General features: G+C 39.0%; 1 protein-coding gene across 1 annotated transcript in view; it reads right to left on the bottom strand.

Annotated features, from left to right (window-relative positions):
• Positions 1-217: 217 nt before the first annotated feature.
• Positions 218-15549, bottom strand: part of CDC73 (cell division cycle 73) — a 119430-nt gene continuing 104098 nt past the window's right edge. The window contains exons 14-17 of the mRNA XM_068140881.1: positions 12880-13041; positions 10650-10750; positions 6577-6718; positions 218-4712 (exon numbers count right to left, since the gene is read on the bottom strand). Coding sequence (XP_067996982.1) covers positions 4676-4712; positions 6577-6718; positions 10650-10750; positions 12880-13041 — 442 coding nt within the window. The 3' untranslated portion in view covers positions 218-4675. The remainder of the gene's footprint in view (positions 4713-6576; positions 6719-10649; positions 10751-12879; positions 13042-15549) is intronic.

The raw sequence follows: 15549 nt of genomic DNA, 5'->3' as shown, positions 1-15549 counted from the left end.
TTGGGCTAACAGGCCAGAAAGTATACTCTACAATGTCATCTTCAAGAAACTGCAGCTGAAGATTCACCTCTGACAGCTTTCAGTGATCCATGCAGGAACCTTGTGAATCAAGGAATCTTTCTGGGGTTTTTTGTGTGCTTTGTTTTGTTTTCTGAATTTGGAATAAAATAAACATGCAAAAGGATTTACAGATATAAATAAAAACCATAAACCAAGATATTTTTCTTACAGATTTTATATACCACCCGAAATCTTTCAGTTTTACAAGTGAACTAGTCTCTGCCACGAGATTTCAAACATCTGAGATTGTTCTATGCATTTGCATTCTTGTTAACTAAATGATAAAATTTGTGTTTAATGAAAAAGTAACACAGTAAATCAGCCTGGATGCACGGCCTGTCACTCTGTACTACCTACCATTGAATTCTGCTTGATTAAATCTCATTATTGTCACACTTTCCTCTGTAAAAGCATCACCACTGAGGAGAATGATCTATGGACAAGTCAGTGACAGCTGAGCAACGGATTTAATGCAACCCACAGGATCACAGCTCCATTAAGAAACCACCTTTATGTTTGTCAGGTGCATGAGCTCTACTTAAACAACTTCATACTTAAAGTGATGTGCTTTCAATTACTGCCTCAGAATTACTGTATTGTGTCAAGGGTCTTGGGGTGAACCCAAGCCGAGGAAGGTAAACTACACAGTTTTTACTCACGTACGTAACTGTTCAAAAACCACAAAAGCCAAAGTACCATCTCTCTTCAAAAAAAGGGAAAAAAAAAGAAACAAATGAGCAGTTCAGAACATGACATTTAGAGGGTTTCCAGTTTGTGGCACATTTTTCCACAGATTAGTTGAACTGTAACCTACTTGGCCAACAGCTTCTTCAGGCAGGAGTTTTAAATTTTTCATGAACACATTGCTCTAATAAAGTACTTGGCATTCGTTATGGCTTTTGAATTAAAATGCATTCATGACATTAAATTTTAAAATCACTAAGCCATTAATTTTCACCACTTTTTTTTTTTTCTTTTTTTCCTCCCTTAGTGTTCCCAGGAATTAGCAACTAAGTGCATATTTCACCTGCAAAAGAATGAAAGCTGTACTAATAAAACTTACTTTTGCAGGTCCCTGCAGAGAATGGTAATATTTTATAGCCTGGCTGCTTATCAAATGAAACCAAACCCAAATTTGCTGCTCACGTAATAGTTCCAACTCATGATCAAGGGCAACTTAATACACCATTAGCTATCTACATCTTTTTCTGGTTTAGGAAATAAAAAAAACCTTACAACAGTTGTATAAACTGTTTAGCTCAAGCTCTGACTTCAGCACCTATTTCTGAAAGTATATCGCTACAAAAAACACCAGGTAATAACTAAACAGCTGAGCCTGCTCCATTGAGGCTGTTGATCTGCATTTCCATCAGGTATGCAAGTCCCTGCAGTTGCCCTACTTTCCCTTACAAAAAAACCCCTTCTCCCCTTGTATGCTTTGTTCAGGGGAGCATTCAGAAAGCTCAAACAGTGTAAATCATAGGTATTTTAGTTTTTCACATAAAAAAATCATTCCTTCAGATTTATCTACCGGCCCCTTTAACCTTGCTACTACAAGAAACAATCACCTGCTGACAGTATGGGAGCCCAATAGCAGACTTCAAACCAGTTTTCATCTTGTTTCATCTTGTGCTTATGAAACAGTGTGGAGCTGTGACACTTGAGACGTTTACTAGGAGCAGCCAATTTGACATCCGATTCTCATGCCAGTATCGCCCTACTGTTCGATAAAGTCAGTGAAGTAGCTCAGTTTTAGTTATACATTTTAATTGAGTACAATTTACACATTTTATACACCTCTAAGTAGTGCGTCAAATTTGCTTGACAATAAGAAAGCAGCTCACTACAACAGATGTCTGATCCTCCAGCTTCCCCAGTCCTTAGTATCACTTTTCTTTATTACTCTACATTAGCTTGTAGATAAATTAAGCGTAAATGTCTCACATTCCAGCTGTGCTGCAAAACGCTGCTGTAAGGCTAAATTTTTAAAGTCCAAGTAGTTTCATAATCTATGTGCGGTTATTTATGAAGGCAGCAGGAATGCTATTCTGACAACCTAATTAAACTTCCAATAATGTCAGCAGGAATCTGATTGCAAAATGGCTCATTTCATAAGCATCACTGCTTTCATGACTGACAAAAATATGCACCATCAGGTGCCAGCTCCTTCACAAATACATATTCTACAACTCGTGACAGGAATCGCTTGCAAGTATAAAATTCCAAGATGTTAGAGGTCTATGCTCAATCCATTAAAAAAAACCCATGGCACAGTTCATACAAAGATTCCATGGAGTTTGCTCTTCTGCCAGTTTCACATCCATGTAACTTTGCTAGATTCAGAGGAGTTACTCCCAATATATACACACATCAACATCTAAATCAAGTCATCTCCTGTGTACAATATCGGACCTGGGGTCATACATGCATTTAAAACAAATGAAATACAGGACAGAAAAGAGAAATGGACCTTGACTATTTTAAGAGCGCTATATAGTCTGTATACCACAGTGTGCACAAAGCACACATTTCTTCAGAATTTTGAAGTTTGCTGCCCAGTGCAGAAGTGTCTTTGAAACTGGATGGACCATGAAGCACTGATTAAGTCTGACAAAAAAATACATAAATGATATCCCACTGTTTAAAGCCATAACTAACGGCTGCTGTGTTGGTAGCCATTACAGCTTTGCTAATCACAGTAAAGGTTAAAACAAAGTACTGAATGATTTTTTAGCTCACTCATGTATGATGTGGATACCTTTATAGTAAGCACAGACATCTGGTACCTGGCCAAAGAGGAAACCTTCTAGCAGTTCTCTATTGTCTGCTCTTCTGAGTCTCTTCACAGAACCCATGTGAAAAATCCAGTGTCAACTTCTAATCCTGAAGCCGCTGTGGTTTTTTGTTTGGCAGGTTATTTGTTGCTTTTCCTTTTTTTTTTTGTTGCAGTTGTTTTCTTTTTTTCATGTTTCCATTAAAAAAAACACCTTTAAAAATAGCATTCTTGATTTAACAGAGATGGAAACATAACTACAATTAAGACCTTGCAGTCCTCATAGATTTAAGACATAGTTTTAAAAAAGCCTTGTAAGGAGATGTGCCTTCTGGTTTTATTAAAAATGAAGGTAACATCAAATAAAAGCAAAAAACTAAAAAGAGGACAGGTAGAACATTTTACTTTTGTCAAACCTTAAGTGTAAAGTAGATTAAAACCCCCATAGTTTGGAATTCCAAGAACAGGAATATAAACATGTATTTTCTATCCCAGAAAAAAAACCCATCGTGCGGGTGTTACAATATTTGATCGTTCTCTACATTCACTGGTATGCAACATCAACTTATGGTATTAAATAGATACAGAGATATCATAAATTCATACAAGTACCAGGGTCTTCTAGCCTCAGTTATACTGTAGATCAAGAAATCTGTTCTTTGGTAACTGGAGGAGGCTCATTTTCCATTCCAATGTAGGAGGTCATACTAGCCACTCATCTCAGAGAATTACAGCTCTTATAGACATAGCCTGGGTTACTTTTCTCACAAGAAAATATTATTAGAGGTGGCATTAGAGGTATAAATGCAAAGAAGTTATAATTCATTCCTTGTGGTGGCTTCTCTGGAAAAAAAAATGTAAAAAAAAAATCCAAACTCTCTCCTTGTCTATTCATTGTTTAATCTAGGTAACATTTAGACTCCTATGTAAAGGTATTTTGATAGATGGGAATGTATACATGCACACGTTCAGCTTAAATAAAGAGACCTGTGTGGAGACCTGCAATTTAAAGTTAACATGACTTGAATGTATCCCTAGAATAAAGATTTAGTAAACTGGGACATTACAAAGCCAAAAAAAAGTGTTTCTAGAATTTTTTTTTTTCATCTTCCCTTTTTTCAACAAAGACTGACAGAATATACATATACAGGTTGACATTTTGATTTATCCAAAACAGCTCTCACTTAGCTCAGTTTGCAAGTCCTATTGACTAAAAGGTAATATCATTCACAACAGAAAGATTTTCATCAGTAAGTGAAACAATAAGCAAAGAGAAAAAAAACAAACAAAAAAAACCCCAACCCCAAACTAAGCCAGAAGCTAAGTGGTTTAGAAAGCCTGATAACATCTGTGTGTTCTTTAAGTGTGTCTACGATTTGTTTTTATACATTATATATATAGACACACGGACACACACACACACATATGTACACACACATGTGCGCACGGGCACACATGCACGGTTTGAACCTGCAGTAAAGAGCCATCTATTTTCTAGTAAGGAACAAAACACAGTTATTTAAAAATGTGGCCTAAATTGAAACAAAACCAAAGAGAAGAAACTGCTGCTATCAAAATATACAATTTGGATCGCAGACTAGAAGGCTAACAACATTAAAAAAATAGTTTTAAGCAAAACCCCTTTGCTTCTGAGTCACGACAGGTATCAACCTGTCACAGCGTGAAGCATCCTAGCAAGATTTTATAAAAAGTTTAAACTGTGACCCTTCTTCATTTGCAAAGTTCTTAACATATCATATAGTGCGAGCACTGGTCTCCAGACTGGATCCCCTTTCATGTTTCTCAATCCATACTTCAGGAAATAAATGGCAGCTGAAGGATTCAGAATCTCAAGTGAGATTTGTGCTTTACCATATACCTGGGGGAAAAAAAAAAAATAAAATTAACAAGATGATCACAGACTCAATCAGGTTGGAAAAGACCTTTGAGATCATCAAGCCCAACCTATCACCCAACACTTCATGACTAACTAAGCCATGGCTTCAAGTGCCACGTCCAATCCCTTTTTGAACACCTCCAGGGACGGTAACTCCACCACATCCCTGGGCAGCACATTCCAATGACCAATTACTCTTTCTGTGAAGACCTTTCTCCTCACCTCCAGCCTACACTTCCCCTAGCACACCTTGAGACTGCGTCCTCTTATTCGGGTTGCCTGGGAGAAGAGACCAACCCCCACCTGGCTACAACCTCCCTTCAGGTAGTTATAGAGAGCAATAAGGTCTCCCCTGAGCCTCCTCTTCTCCAGGCTAAACAACCCCAGCTCCCTTAGCCTCTGATAGGGCTTGTGCTCAAGACCTCTCACCAGCCTCGTAGCCCTTCTCTGGACATGTTCAAGTATCTCAATATCTTTCTTAAATTGAGGGGCCCAGAACTGCACACAGTGCTCAAGGTGTGGCCTAACCAGTTCTCAGTACAGCAGCAGAATGACTTCCCTGCTCCTGCTGGCCAGGATGCCATTGGCCTTCTTGGCCACCTGGGCACACTGCTGGCTTGTGTCCAGCCAGCTGTCAACCAGTATCCCCAAGTCCCTTTCTGCCTGGCTGCTCTCCAACCACTCTGTCTCCAGCCTATAGCACTGCATGGGGATCTTAATGCTCTTCTGGAATTTACAGAGAATTTTACAGAGAATATGCACAGACAAAATTACTGGAGAATTAGCAAGCTGCCAAAGCTGTCTTACACATCATGCACGATATTTGTCCCAGTAAAAGTCAGCTAAAAACCTGTGAAGAAAACCCATGTTTTCCAAGGCATCAGGTGACCGCCAGTATTGGAAGGCTGCTGCTCAAGATAACTCCAGTTCAGTGTGGGAGTTCAGACATGCAATTTAGCTGAGACTTTTAAATAAGAAGTCATAGAAAGTTTGTTGCTTGAGATGATTTTGACAATTCCCACAGGATTTCTCTTTTTGAAATTCAATCATTCAAGCAGTTTGCTGCGCAATCAACATGAACAGATTAAACATTCATGAAATGCACAGGCTTCTCCTCTCAATATTTCTTTAGCTGCTTCCTATGAAAATTTCTTCTCTACAACATGAAAAAGGTAATGTCATGAACTTCCCATTCAGGGAGAGTTCTGAACCACAGAGGAGCAGAGTCAGAAGCAATGGAACTCTTCACATAGCTGTCAGTGCTCCTCCATTCCTCACTTCTCATGAAAAGCAGGGCTAAGTACTTGGAAGGACCCTAAGATACAGCAGAATCACCAGTCCAAAACTCACAATATGCCATATTGTGTTTTACTTTCTTCCTCTTCCACCCAGTGCTGTGGGCTCAAGGTCATCAAAATAAGGTAATGCTCTATCATAAGGTGTTTTCTGACCTTTCCTCAACTGTCATCTAGTGAAGTGGAAAAAAGGGTGAGCGCTCCTAAGCTCATAACTGCAGTCCAAGTGGAGGGGTGGAAAAAGAAGGGGAAAAAGTCTACACCATGAAACTTGTTCTCCCTTCCTTTCCTTTTGCCTAAAGGGAGGTGGGGTATTATGGTACTGCATGATGATTAATGGCAACTACCCTTCCTTTAAATCCATGCACATTACACTTCAGAGATTATTTATAGTCTGTTACCAAAAACAGTTGGCTCTAAAAAGGCAGTACTTGCAAGCTAAAACATAGTTCAGATACCTAAGCTGTACACAATTCTCTTTGCTGTAACTTTTCGCTCCCACCGAACATTGTAAAAGTATAAGCACGAAGGATTCTCAGCTGCAATCATACCTGTCCAGAGTTTCCCAGAAGCGTAGGAATACTGGTCTGTCCAAGTGCCTTTTGTGGTAGCTCAGTTCTAACACTGTCACATCCCATTTCTGTACATTGGGGTCGAGACGGACTTCATCATATTTGAGATGAAAAGCTTTGACTACGGGAAGCAGGAAAACATTTAATGTACAAACATGACCTTACAGTTTCTAATTATTAGCCAAAAAGAACTCCCACCCCCACCTCCTTTTTCAGAATACAGACTAAGAACACAATTAATGAGCCTGTCTCTCAAGAAAGTCAGCTAGCTAATAATAGGCAGTGAGCTAAATAAGGTGGTCTGTGGCTCTCATGTTAGTACAGGTGTAAGGGAAAGGACAGATACTTTGTTGAGATGCACAGATCCTAGAATGGTAGAAACTCATTGGCAGTTTAAGCATATTTTCTTTAGGAAACAATGATTGAGGTGAGGAGAAAGTTCTTCACTGAGAGAGTCATTGGTCATTGGAATGGGCTGCCCGAGGAGGTGGTGGAGTCACCATCCCTTGAGGTGTTCAAGAGGAGACTGGACGTGGCACTTGGTGCCATGGTCTAGTCATGAGGTCTGTGGTGACACGTTGGACTCGATGATCTTCAAGGTCTCTTCCAACCTTGGCAATACTGTGATACTGTGATCTTCTTTCTGAAAATCCCTGAAGATTTTAAAGAAAGCCATTTCTGACACCACTCAAGAAATTCTGGCTATTTTCTGGAAGTCAGTGTAGAATAATCCCCTCTATGCTACACAAAGCATTCTGAGTAACTGCTAATTTCCCTTGCTTTTGGGAAGTATGGTCACATGTGAGCTTTGTAAAGCTTAGACATCAACACTGTGAGTATTAAAAGCTTCTTGCAATTCCTATTGATTTCCTTAGCCAAATCATGGATTTGACAAAACCAGTGGAAAAATATTTAAGTTGTGTAGAATTCTTGTCTGGAAACCAATTTGATGCCTTTTTGCTTTTGGATAATATTGAAGAAGTAAAGCAGAAGCTTTACTTTCCAGGCTTGTGGAAACTAATGATTTGTAATGCAGTGGTTGTATCTTTTCTAGTACCGTACCCTTCATTTCTTTCCTTCCACAACATCCACCTACAATTTTACCTAAATGGCTAAAACAAGAAAGTAATAAATAAATAAGAAAGACTAGTCCCCTTTTCCAGATACAGGTCAATCCATAAAATGATGTATTTAGGAGCTTTCTAGAACACTTGTATCTGAAGGTAACAAACTAAAGAAGCAACTGATCATCTGGCTTGTACTATTACCAAATGAACTTCCAAGCTTCGTGAGTGAAAAGTAAAAACGCACACATATTATCTTTGCTATACAACCTTTCATGTTTTAAAATAACTCCAGAGAAAGCAAATAAAGATATGCTGGGGCTATGCATTTATGGAAAACTTTTAATACCTGACAGAGCCTCTGCATTAAGGTTAAACACCACTGAGCAGGAAACAACCCACTTCTGAACCTGAAAGAAATCGATACTAATGCACACCGATGTGCTCTAGCAGCAAGACCTTGAAAACGGTATGCAAGATTAAATATTAGTTCATTAAAGTGATCCAAAATTTTATCTCAAACATTCACTTGCAGATGCAAAAAAATAAGCTTTATGGATGTTAAACACTCCAATCATGTACAAAGAAAACTTAGGAGAAAATAATTTGGAGACTCTGCTAACAAAAGACAATGTGACAAAACGATGGAAGGAATGAAAGCAGTTTAAAAGGCTCTGCTCCAATACAAATTTTGGTGAGGAACTCCTTGTGGTAAGCTACATGCTTATTTTCCAACATGACAATGATCAGCTTTGAATATTTGTATACCAGTGACTTACATGAAGAAAGGCAAACTGCAATGAACTACTGCTGCAGATCCCAGAAACCACATTCAGGATGACAACTGCAGACTATAATTACAGCCAAAGTGACAGCTTCAGGAAAAGGTAAACACACACAACCAGACTGCTGTTGCCTATGTTCCCTCCATTTACACTGCTTAGGAGTGACTGAAACAACTGGAAAAGCCCTATAAGTACTCTTACCTGGAAAATATTTTCACAGGATCACAGGATGTTAGGGGTTGGAAGGGATGTCTGGAGATCATCCAGTCCAACCTCCTTGCCAGAGCAGGACCATAGAATCCAGCACAGGTTGCACAGGAATGCATCCAGCTGGGTCTTGAAAGTCTCCAGAGAAGGAGACTCCACCACCTCTCTGGGGAGGCTGTTTCAGTGCTCTGTGACCTTCACAGTGAAGAAGTTCCTCATGCTGAGGTGAAACCTCCTGTGCTGTAGTCTATATCCATTTTCAAAATACCTGACTTAGGGATGATGGAATGCAGTTGTAAAATTTAAAAAGGCCCATTTCAATGTATCCTTGAGAGCCAAGAAACAACACTCAAAAACATAAGAATTTGTACACTTCCAAGATTGCACTACACAGGCCACGATTTTGATCTTCTGGCACAGCAGACTTCAAAAATATCCAAGCAATGCACAATTCCTATGGCACTCTATACATTTATATACAACATTAACATAGGAACTAGCATGCAACTACTAGCTAGACCTCAAGTATTTAACTGCATTTGTCCTAGTTTTGTATTTCAGAATTTCCATTTTCTCTCCATATTAATTTTGAAGTCTGATTTTCTTCATTCATTAGTACCTTTTGTTAAAATGTCTCCTGTGGTGTATTATTTTCTTTTACGCTGACCTTTCGGCTCTTTCGCTCTCTCCCTGTTCATTCTCTATCCTCCCTGAAGCAACTCATTCTATTTTTTTGTTCACAGACACATCCTTAGCCTTCTGTCCAACTCTTTTCTTTGCTCCTCACCAAGCCAGCATTCTCTTTCCAGCTTTTATTTCACATACCGAGTATGTGCACACACACAACCTGAGGAAACTTGTTTCCTCATCATCCTGACTGGAGGATGACAGACTGAACTGAGTTAGGTATTTTTAGGAGGTTGGTTTGTTGTTTTTTCTTCTTGTGTGTATGCCTTGGTTAGGTGGGTTTTTTTTGGTTTTTTTTGTTTGTTTCTTTGTTTTGTTTTTATCTGTAGCTCAGAAACCACTGGGCACTATAAAGAAGCTTCTTTTCTAAGACAGCTTTGCAGCAAAGCAACAGAGAAGAGAAGCTGACACTTTAGCTATTAACATGCACCTCACTGTCAGAAGAGTGAACTGGGCGAGGAAAGTGCAGCATCTCAAAGCATACTGGGCATAATTGTGGCAACAGACATGAAGCTGTTTAGTTCTATATAGTGATAAAATCTTGCTCACCATTTAGAAGTTTTTGTATCTTGCTAAACTCTCAACTTTTTGTGATATAACAGGTAATATTTGTAAAGCTTAGCGACACTTTAGGTGACTAATCCTCTATTCAAAGAGGTAATGAAAGCTGCAGCCAGCCTGTAAACCTGTTATGATGTATATTAGAACACTTTGTAGATATTTTCACCCTTTTTTTTTTTTTAGAAGCTTGGGAAGTAAATTTATACACTAGCTCTTTCTGATCCTCCTGTAGAGATGACTGCTGTGGGGAGATTTCCACGAGCTTCCACAGGTCAGAACAGAAGAACTGCCAAGGGCACAAGAAGTCATCTGTGCGAAGACCTAAACCCTTACCTGCTCAACCACCTGAGGCCAACAGCACATTGGCAGTACTTGGAAGTAATTGTCCAGGTAATTAGTGATAGAACAAGAGGGAATGGCCTCAAGCTGCAACTGGGTAGGTTTAGGTTGGACATTAGGAAAAGTCTTTTCATGGAAAGAGTGGTCAGGCAATGGAATGTGCTGCCCAAGGAGGTGGTGGAGTCACCAACCCTGGAGGTTTTTAAAGGTGGCTTGGATGTGGTGCTTGGAGATATGGTTTATGGGTGAACCTTGTAGAGTAGGGTTATCGGTTGGACTTGGTGATCCTGAGGGTCTTTTCCAACCTGAATGTTTCTGTGATTCTGTGACAACAATAAACACCCCCACAGAAACTCAAACAGAATAACAACCTCCAAACCAACTTAATACAAAACAAAACTCCACTTACTTTTTGCAAAGATATCAACAGGTGATCCATCAGGCAAGAGCCAAGGCCAGCCTTTGAACTGCCAAGCAGGACCTTGTACAAACACTGCCACCACACGATCCCTACACAAACATAGATAGACATGTTGGTGGCCTTGAGCATTTCAATTCCATGCTTTCTTAAGCAGGCAATACACCTAGCACAGGTTCTTATTTTAGTAACAGCAGTAGAGCACATTTGACAGCCACAACTCCAGCACAACTAAAGTTTACTTTCTGTTAAGCAAAAATATCCCCAAAAAACCTGTGTGTTATTTTCAGACTTTTAGCTCCATCCCTTTGCAGAAAGTGGCTTGGTTTCTCATGTTACATTCATAGGAAGTCAAACAGTGTTTATTTCTGGTCATTGTTGCTTTGCTTTTAGAAAGTGTCCAATGTTTTAGAGATAACACAACAATGTCAACTGATATGCATCAATTTAGAAGCTTTTACTCTGGATACTGTTAACATATTCTGAACATTAGGAGAGACAGCTGCTGCATTCCTGCAAAGACCATAATTTATTTCAAGGGTAAGTAACCATTACCTGCAGTCTAAGAAAATGAATATGGGGTTAAGATGAAGTTTGTACATTAATACAATTTGAAAAACCTTTGACAACTAATGACCTCCTATGTACGGACTATCTTTTTCCAACCCCCCCTCTGGCAGGGGAGTTGGACTCAACGATCTCCAAAGTTCCCTTCCAACCCCTAACATCCTGTGAGCCTATGAAATTATTTTCCAGGTAAGAGGGTTCCTACCTACTACACAAATAATTACCTCCCTAACCTAACCCCCAAATGTAATTCATTTTAAAGCCTAGCAAATCCCAAATGGAAAAGAATAATCAAGGTAGATTTTTTTGTTTGTTTTAAAAAACAGACTAAAGTTTTGCCATTAAAAATGATGTTGCAGGTTTTGTATTCACTATCAGAAAAAAACAACAACCTCTAGCAGTGAAACATCTTAAATTCTAGATAGTAGTATTTGATTTTCCCATGGAGAAAAACAAGCTAAAAACCCTAGACCACAACCTATCTGGCCAGAAGCACTTTAAGAACCATTTTAGATGGCTCTCAAAGGTTTCATCATCAAACAGTTTAAATGGTAGCTGATATTTAGCATTTCAAAACCACAAAATTCTGATGAGCTCAAGTTCTCAATACAGAGAACAAGTAATTTAGGAATAGGTCCTTTTCAAAGTGTTCCTCTCCATTAGAATCATAGAATGGTCTGGGCCAGAAGGGTCCTCCAATGGTCATCCAGTCCAACCTCCTCCCAGTCAGCAGAGACATCCCCAACTAGATCAAGTTGCCCATCAAGCCTCACCTTGAGTATCTCCACAGAAGGAGCCTCAACCACCTCCCTGGGCAACTTGTTCCAGTGTTCCATTACCCTCATAGTAAAGACTTGTTCCTAACATCCAATTTAAATCTACTCTGGAAATTACAAACCCACCAGAAACGTCACCATACTAAAATCTTCATGTTTGTGAGGAGGAAGTAAAAAAGTGGCTGATTTCATTGCATGAAATAAACAAAAACATGTTTCTCCAGAAATTTTCTGCTCCAAGACAACTATGTTTTCATAGCATAAAGAATGGGCTACAGACAATCTGTTCCCAGCTTTTTCTTAAAAGCAAAAGCTATGAATCCCTTTCCCTAACTGAGGCTCTACTTTCAGGAGTAAGCTTCCATCACTGATTCCAATTCTGTGAGTCTCTTCAATACTGAAATCCCAGTTCGGTATTCAACAACGTTAGTGTTTTCTTTCTTAAACTATAAAAAAAAGTTGGAATGTCAGAGGCTGAAGGTCTGCAAACCTATCTTCTCAACAGACATTCAGAAAGCAGACAAGAAAGTAGGATTTTCCTTTGAGATGTCTCAGTGACTTGCATGCTACAGAACTGTGAAGCAGAAAACTAACATGAAAATTCCTGTTTGAACTTCTGGAACGTTTCAGGCAAACCCTACATGAGATGAGTTGTGCTGCTCATGCTGCTAATTGCAGAGTATTGCCATTTTTTAAAGGATTTTAAAAATAAGTTCAGTTTCACATTGTTTTCACCTGAAGGTTTCTACACAGTTAACAAACCCATTCTTACATCTGCTACCTTCCCATTTCAGTGAGTTTAGAAGCATTTTCATGGTTCACTCCAAATCCTGCATTCTCCTGGTTAAGAAACCATTTAAAGGGGAAATCTATTTTACCAGTCCTGTGGCATAAGTTTCAGAGGTTGGTCTACTACTCGATAAGGTACAGTAACGCTGACTGTAGTCCCCCCAGGCTGTATCTGGTCCTTCCTTCTCTGTATTAGAGTTTCATTCTCTCGTTGACAGCCTTGTTTCTTCTTTTCATCTGAGGGTACAAACCTTGGGGATTAAAGGAACATTCAGTAGACAGTAACAACGTGTTTGACGTAATCAGCAAGAACAGTAACAACTTTATCAGAACCTCTTATTATTGGCACCAGTCACCGAAGCCATCTCTTTTTACTGTGCCAAGCCACCATCATCACTTGTTCAGAACCACAAAAATAGAAGAGCAACATTTCATGAGTGAGATCACACCCTGCTAAATGGCTACAATTCCTTCTTTTTAGTATCCAAGGGTAGCATAGGGAAGCATGAGGACAAAAAAACCAACTGCCTCCTGGAGCACATTTTAGAGCTTTTGCTTTCAGTCATCACAATTACATTTTCTATAAAAAGCTGAGATTTTTGGTCAAAAAGGTTGGTGTTTGTTTAGTTCCTTTGACAGATTAAATGCTCAGGAATAAGAGTGATGTGCTGCTCATGTTTATGTTATCTCTATATGACAAAAAAAAGTGCTTAAGATATGACCTCCTCAACTGAATTACAGGCCTTTTACTTTTCAGCCCCTCACCTTAAAAACAATCCAATTCCATTTCAAGAGTCTCTTCTTCATGGCAATAATAAAATGAAATACACAGAACAATTCCCAACATGGACATCATAAATGTGACAATAATGGTAAGCCTGTTTACTGATGAATCTCAGCGGGTTGTGTTGGAAGCAAAGACAACAAAATAATGCATTTTATAGAAGCAAAACTATGTCACAGAAAGGGAAACTAATATGGACCAGTATCACCTACCAGGCCAGCCAGCAAAAGAGCAGAGCTCACACCCATGTTCTCCTAACACTCAGAACCAGCCAGCAGAAGAGCAGAGCTCACATCCAGAATCAACTAATACTCACTGACTGTCTGCTGCTGACATTCCATTTCCAAAAGTTCTGAGAATAAGAAACACTACACTTAACTGTACAAGTTATCACTAGTGTTAATGCTACATTCTAAAACATAGCACTCTAGATAATCAGTAAGATTTCTCTTCGTTATAGTACAGATGGTGCTTTTTGGAAGTTTACTACATTTGTGGGGGTAAGTTGCTTGCACCGTATCTGTTTGTTCTCTTTAACCTCTTTCTAGCTGAATATTGAAACCCAATTTCAATGTGCTTAAACAGGCAGAGTGCACTTCCTACTGTGGGAAAAGACAGAAAAAAGGGAATGAAAAATTAAATATGAGAAAAAGGTCATAATTCATTCAACTTGAGAATACTGCATTTTGCTAACACCTTATATCCAATAAGAAAATGCCATTTTGGGGGAGGAATCCCAAACACACACGCAAAAATGTTTTAAGGCAGCAAGTGGAAGCACTGTCAATAAATCTTCAAGCAAAACTGTTTTACTTTCCTAGCGTAACTAACCAGATGAAATCACAACTCATTTCTGAAGTGTGTGTCCAAATGCACACACACTGAAAAATAAGAAAAAAAACCCCAAACAACTGCAAACAACTATGAACCGTGCCTTAAAAGTTGATGAGTACTGCAAACACAGCAAGAGCGTTGCAGATGTTAAATGAGAAGCTAGAGATTAAATTGTCTCTCTCTCTCTAGTAGGGGTGGCAATGGCATTCTAAAGAAAATACAGACAAACAGCTACCTAGGACACACTGGTGAAAAGTACCCTTAGGCCATCAAGACATTTTACCAATAACTGACAAAAACCAGAAAACAGTTAAGACTTACATCTACCACATAGCTCTATCTACCACAACTGACTGACACGTACAGCTGTGTTCTACACACAGAAGTGTTCAACACAGCTCTGTTTTGGAATAAGTTACCAACTGGGACATCACAATTAAGTATTTCCAGTCAGTTTGCTAATTTTAAATCTCAAAAGCGAGATGCAGCATGGATGGTGAGCATACCTAATGGCCTTTCCTGACAACACGTTGCAGGATGTGCTTTGCCACTATTAACTCATAGGAAGCCATATTTTAGAACTTAAAATGAGGGCTTGATTGGTGGTCTGAAGCTTTAAAAAAAATAAAAAATGCAAAAAATCGTTCATGAGCCACTCCTTCCCAATCAGAACTAAGGAATCTGAGTTGCAATAATGAAAATATCAGGGTCTTGAAAAAGAGAAGTAAAAAAAAATTTAACACCCCCCAAACACCTTTCACTCAAGTGGCGAGGTCTATACAAAAAGACAAGACCACCTAAAATGGTGGAGGGCTTGAGAAGAATTTTAGTCTCTGTTACATGTCCCATGCAGTAAACAAGAAGAAACTCTTACAGAATATGTAAATGAAAAACAGCCACACGTACATAACATTGATAATTAAATATTCATACAAACAGCAGTTGAAAAGGTCACATTTTTAATTTGCTAATGTGAGGAAGCAAACATTTAAAATGGAAACAGGAAGCCTAGCCACCCATGCCAAATTAGTCAAGAAGCAATACTGCTGTTCTACAGAGTCTAACCATTTCACCACTGTATTTGACACCTTTCAATCATGGCTGAAATGGGCCTTCTCTATTCTACCTCTAGCTTTAAATG

Source organism: Melanerpes formicivorus, unplaced genomic scaffold, assembly GCF_026170545.1.
Source record: "Melanerpes formicivorus ecotype bairdi unplaced genomic scaffold, bMelFor1.0.p_v2 SCAF_7, whole genome shotgun sequence".
Lineage (NCBI taxonomy): Eukaryota > Metazoa > Chordata > Aves > Piciformes > Picidae > Melanerpes > Melanerpes formicivorus.
The sequence above is the reverse complement of the archived record's forward strand: the minus strand, read 5'-3'. Positions and strand labels throughout refer to the sequence as shown.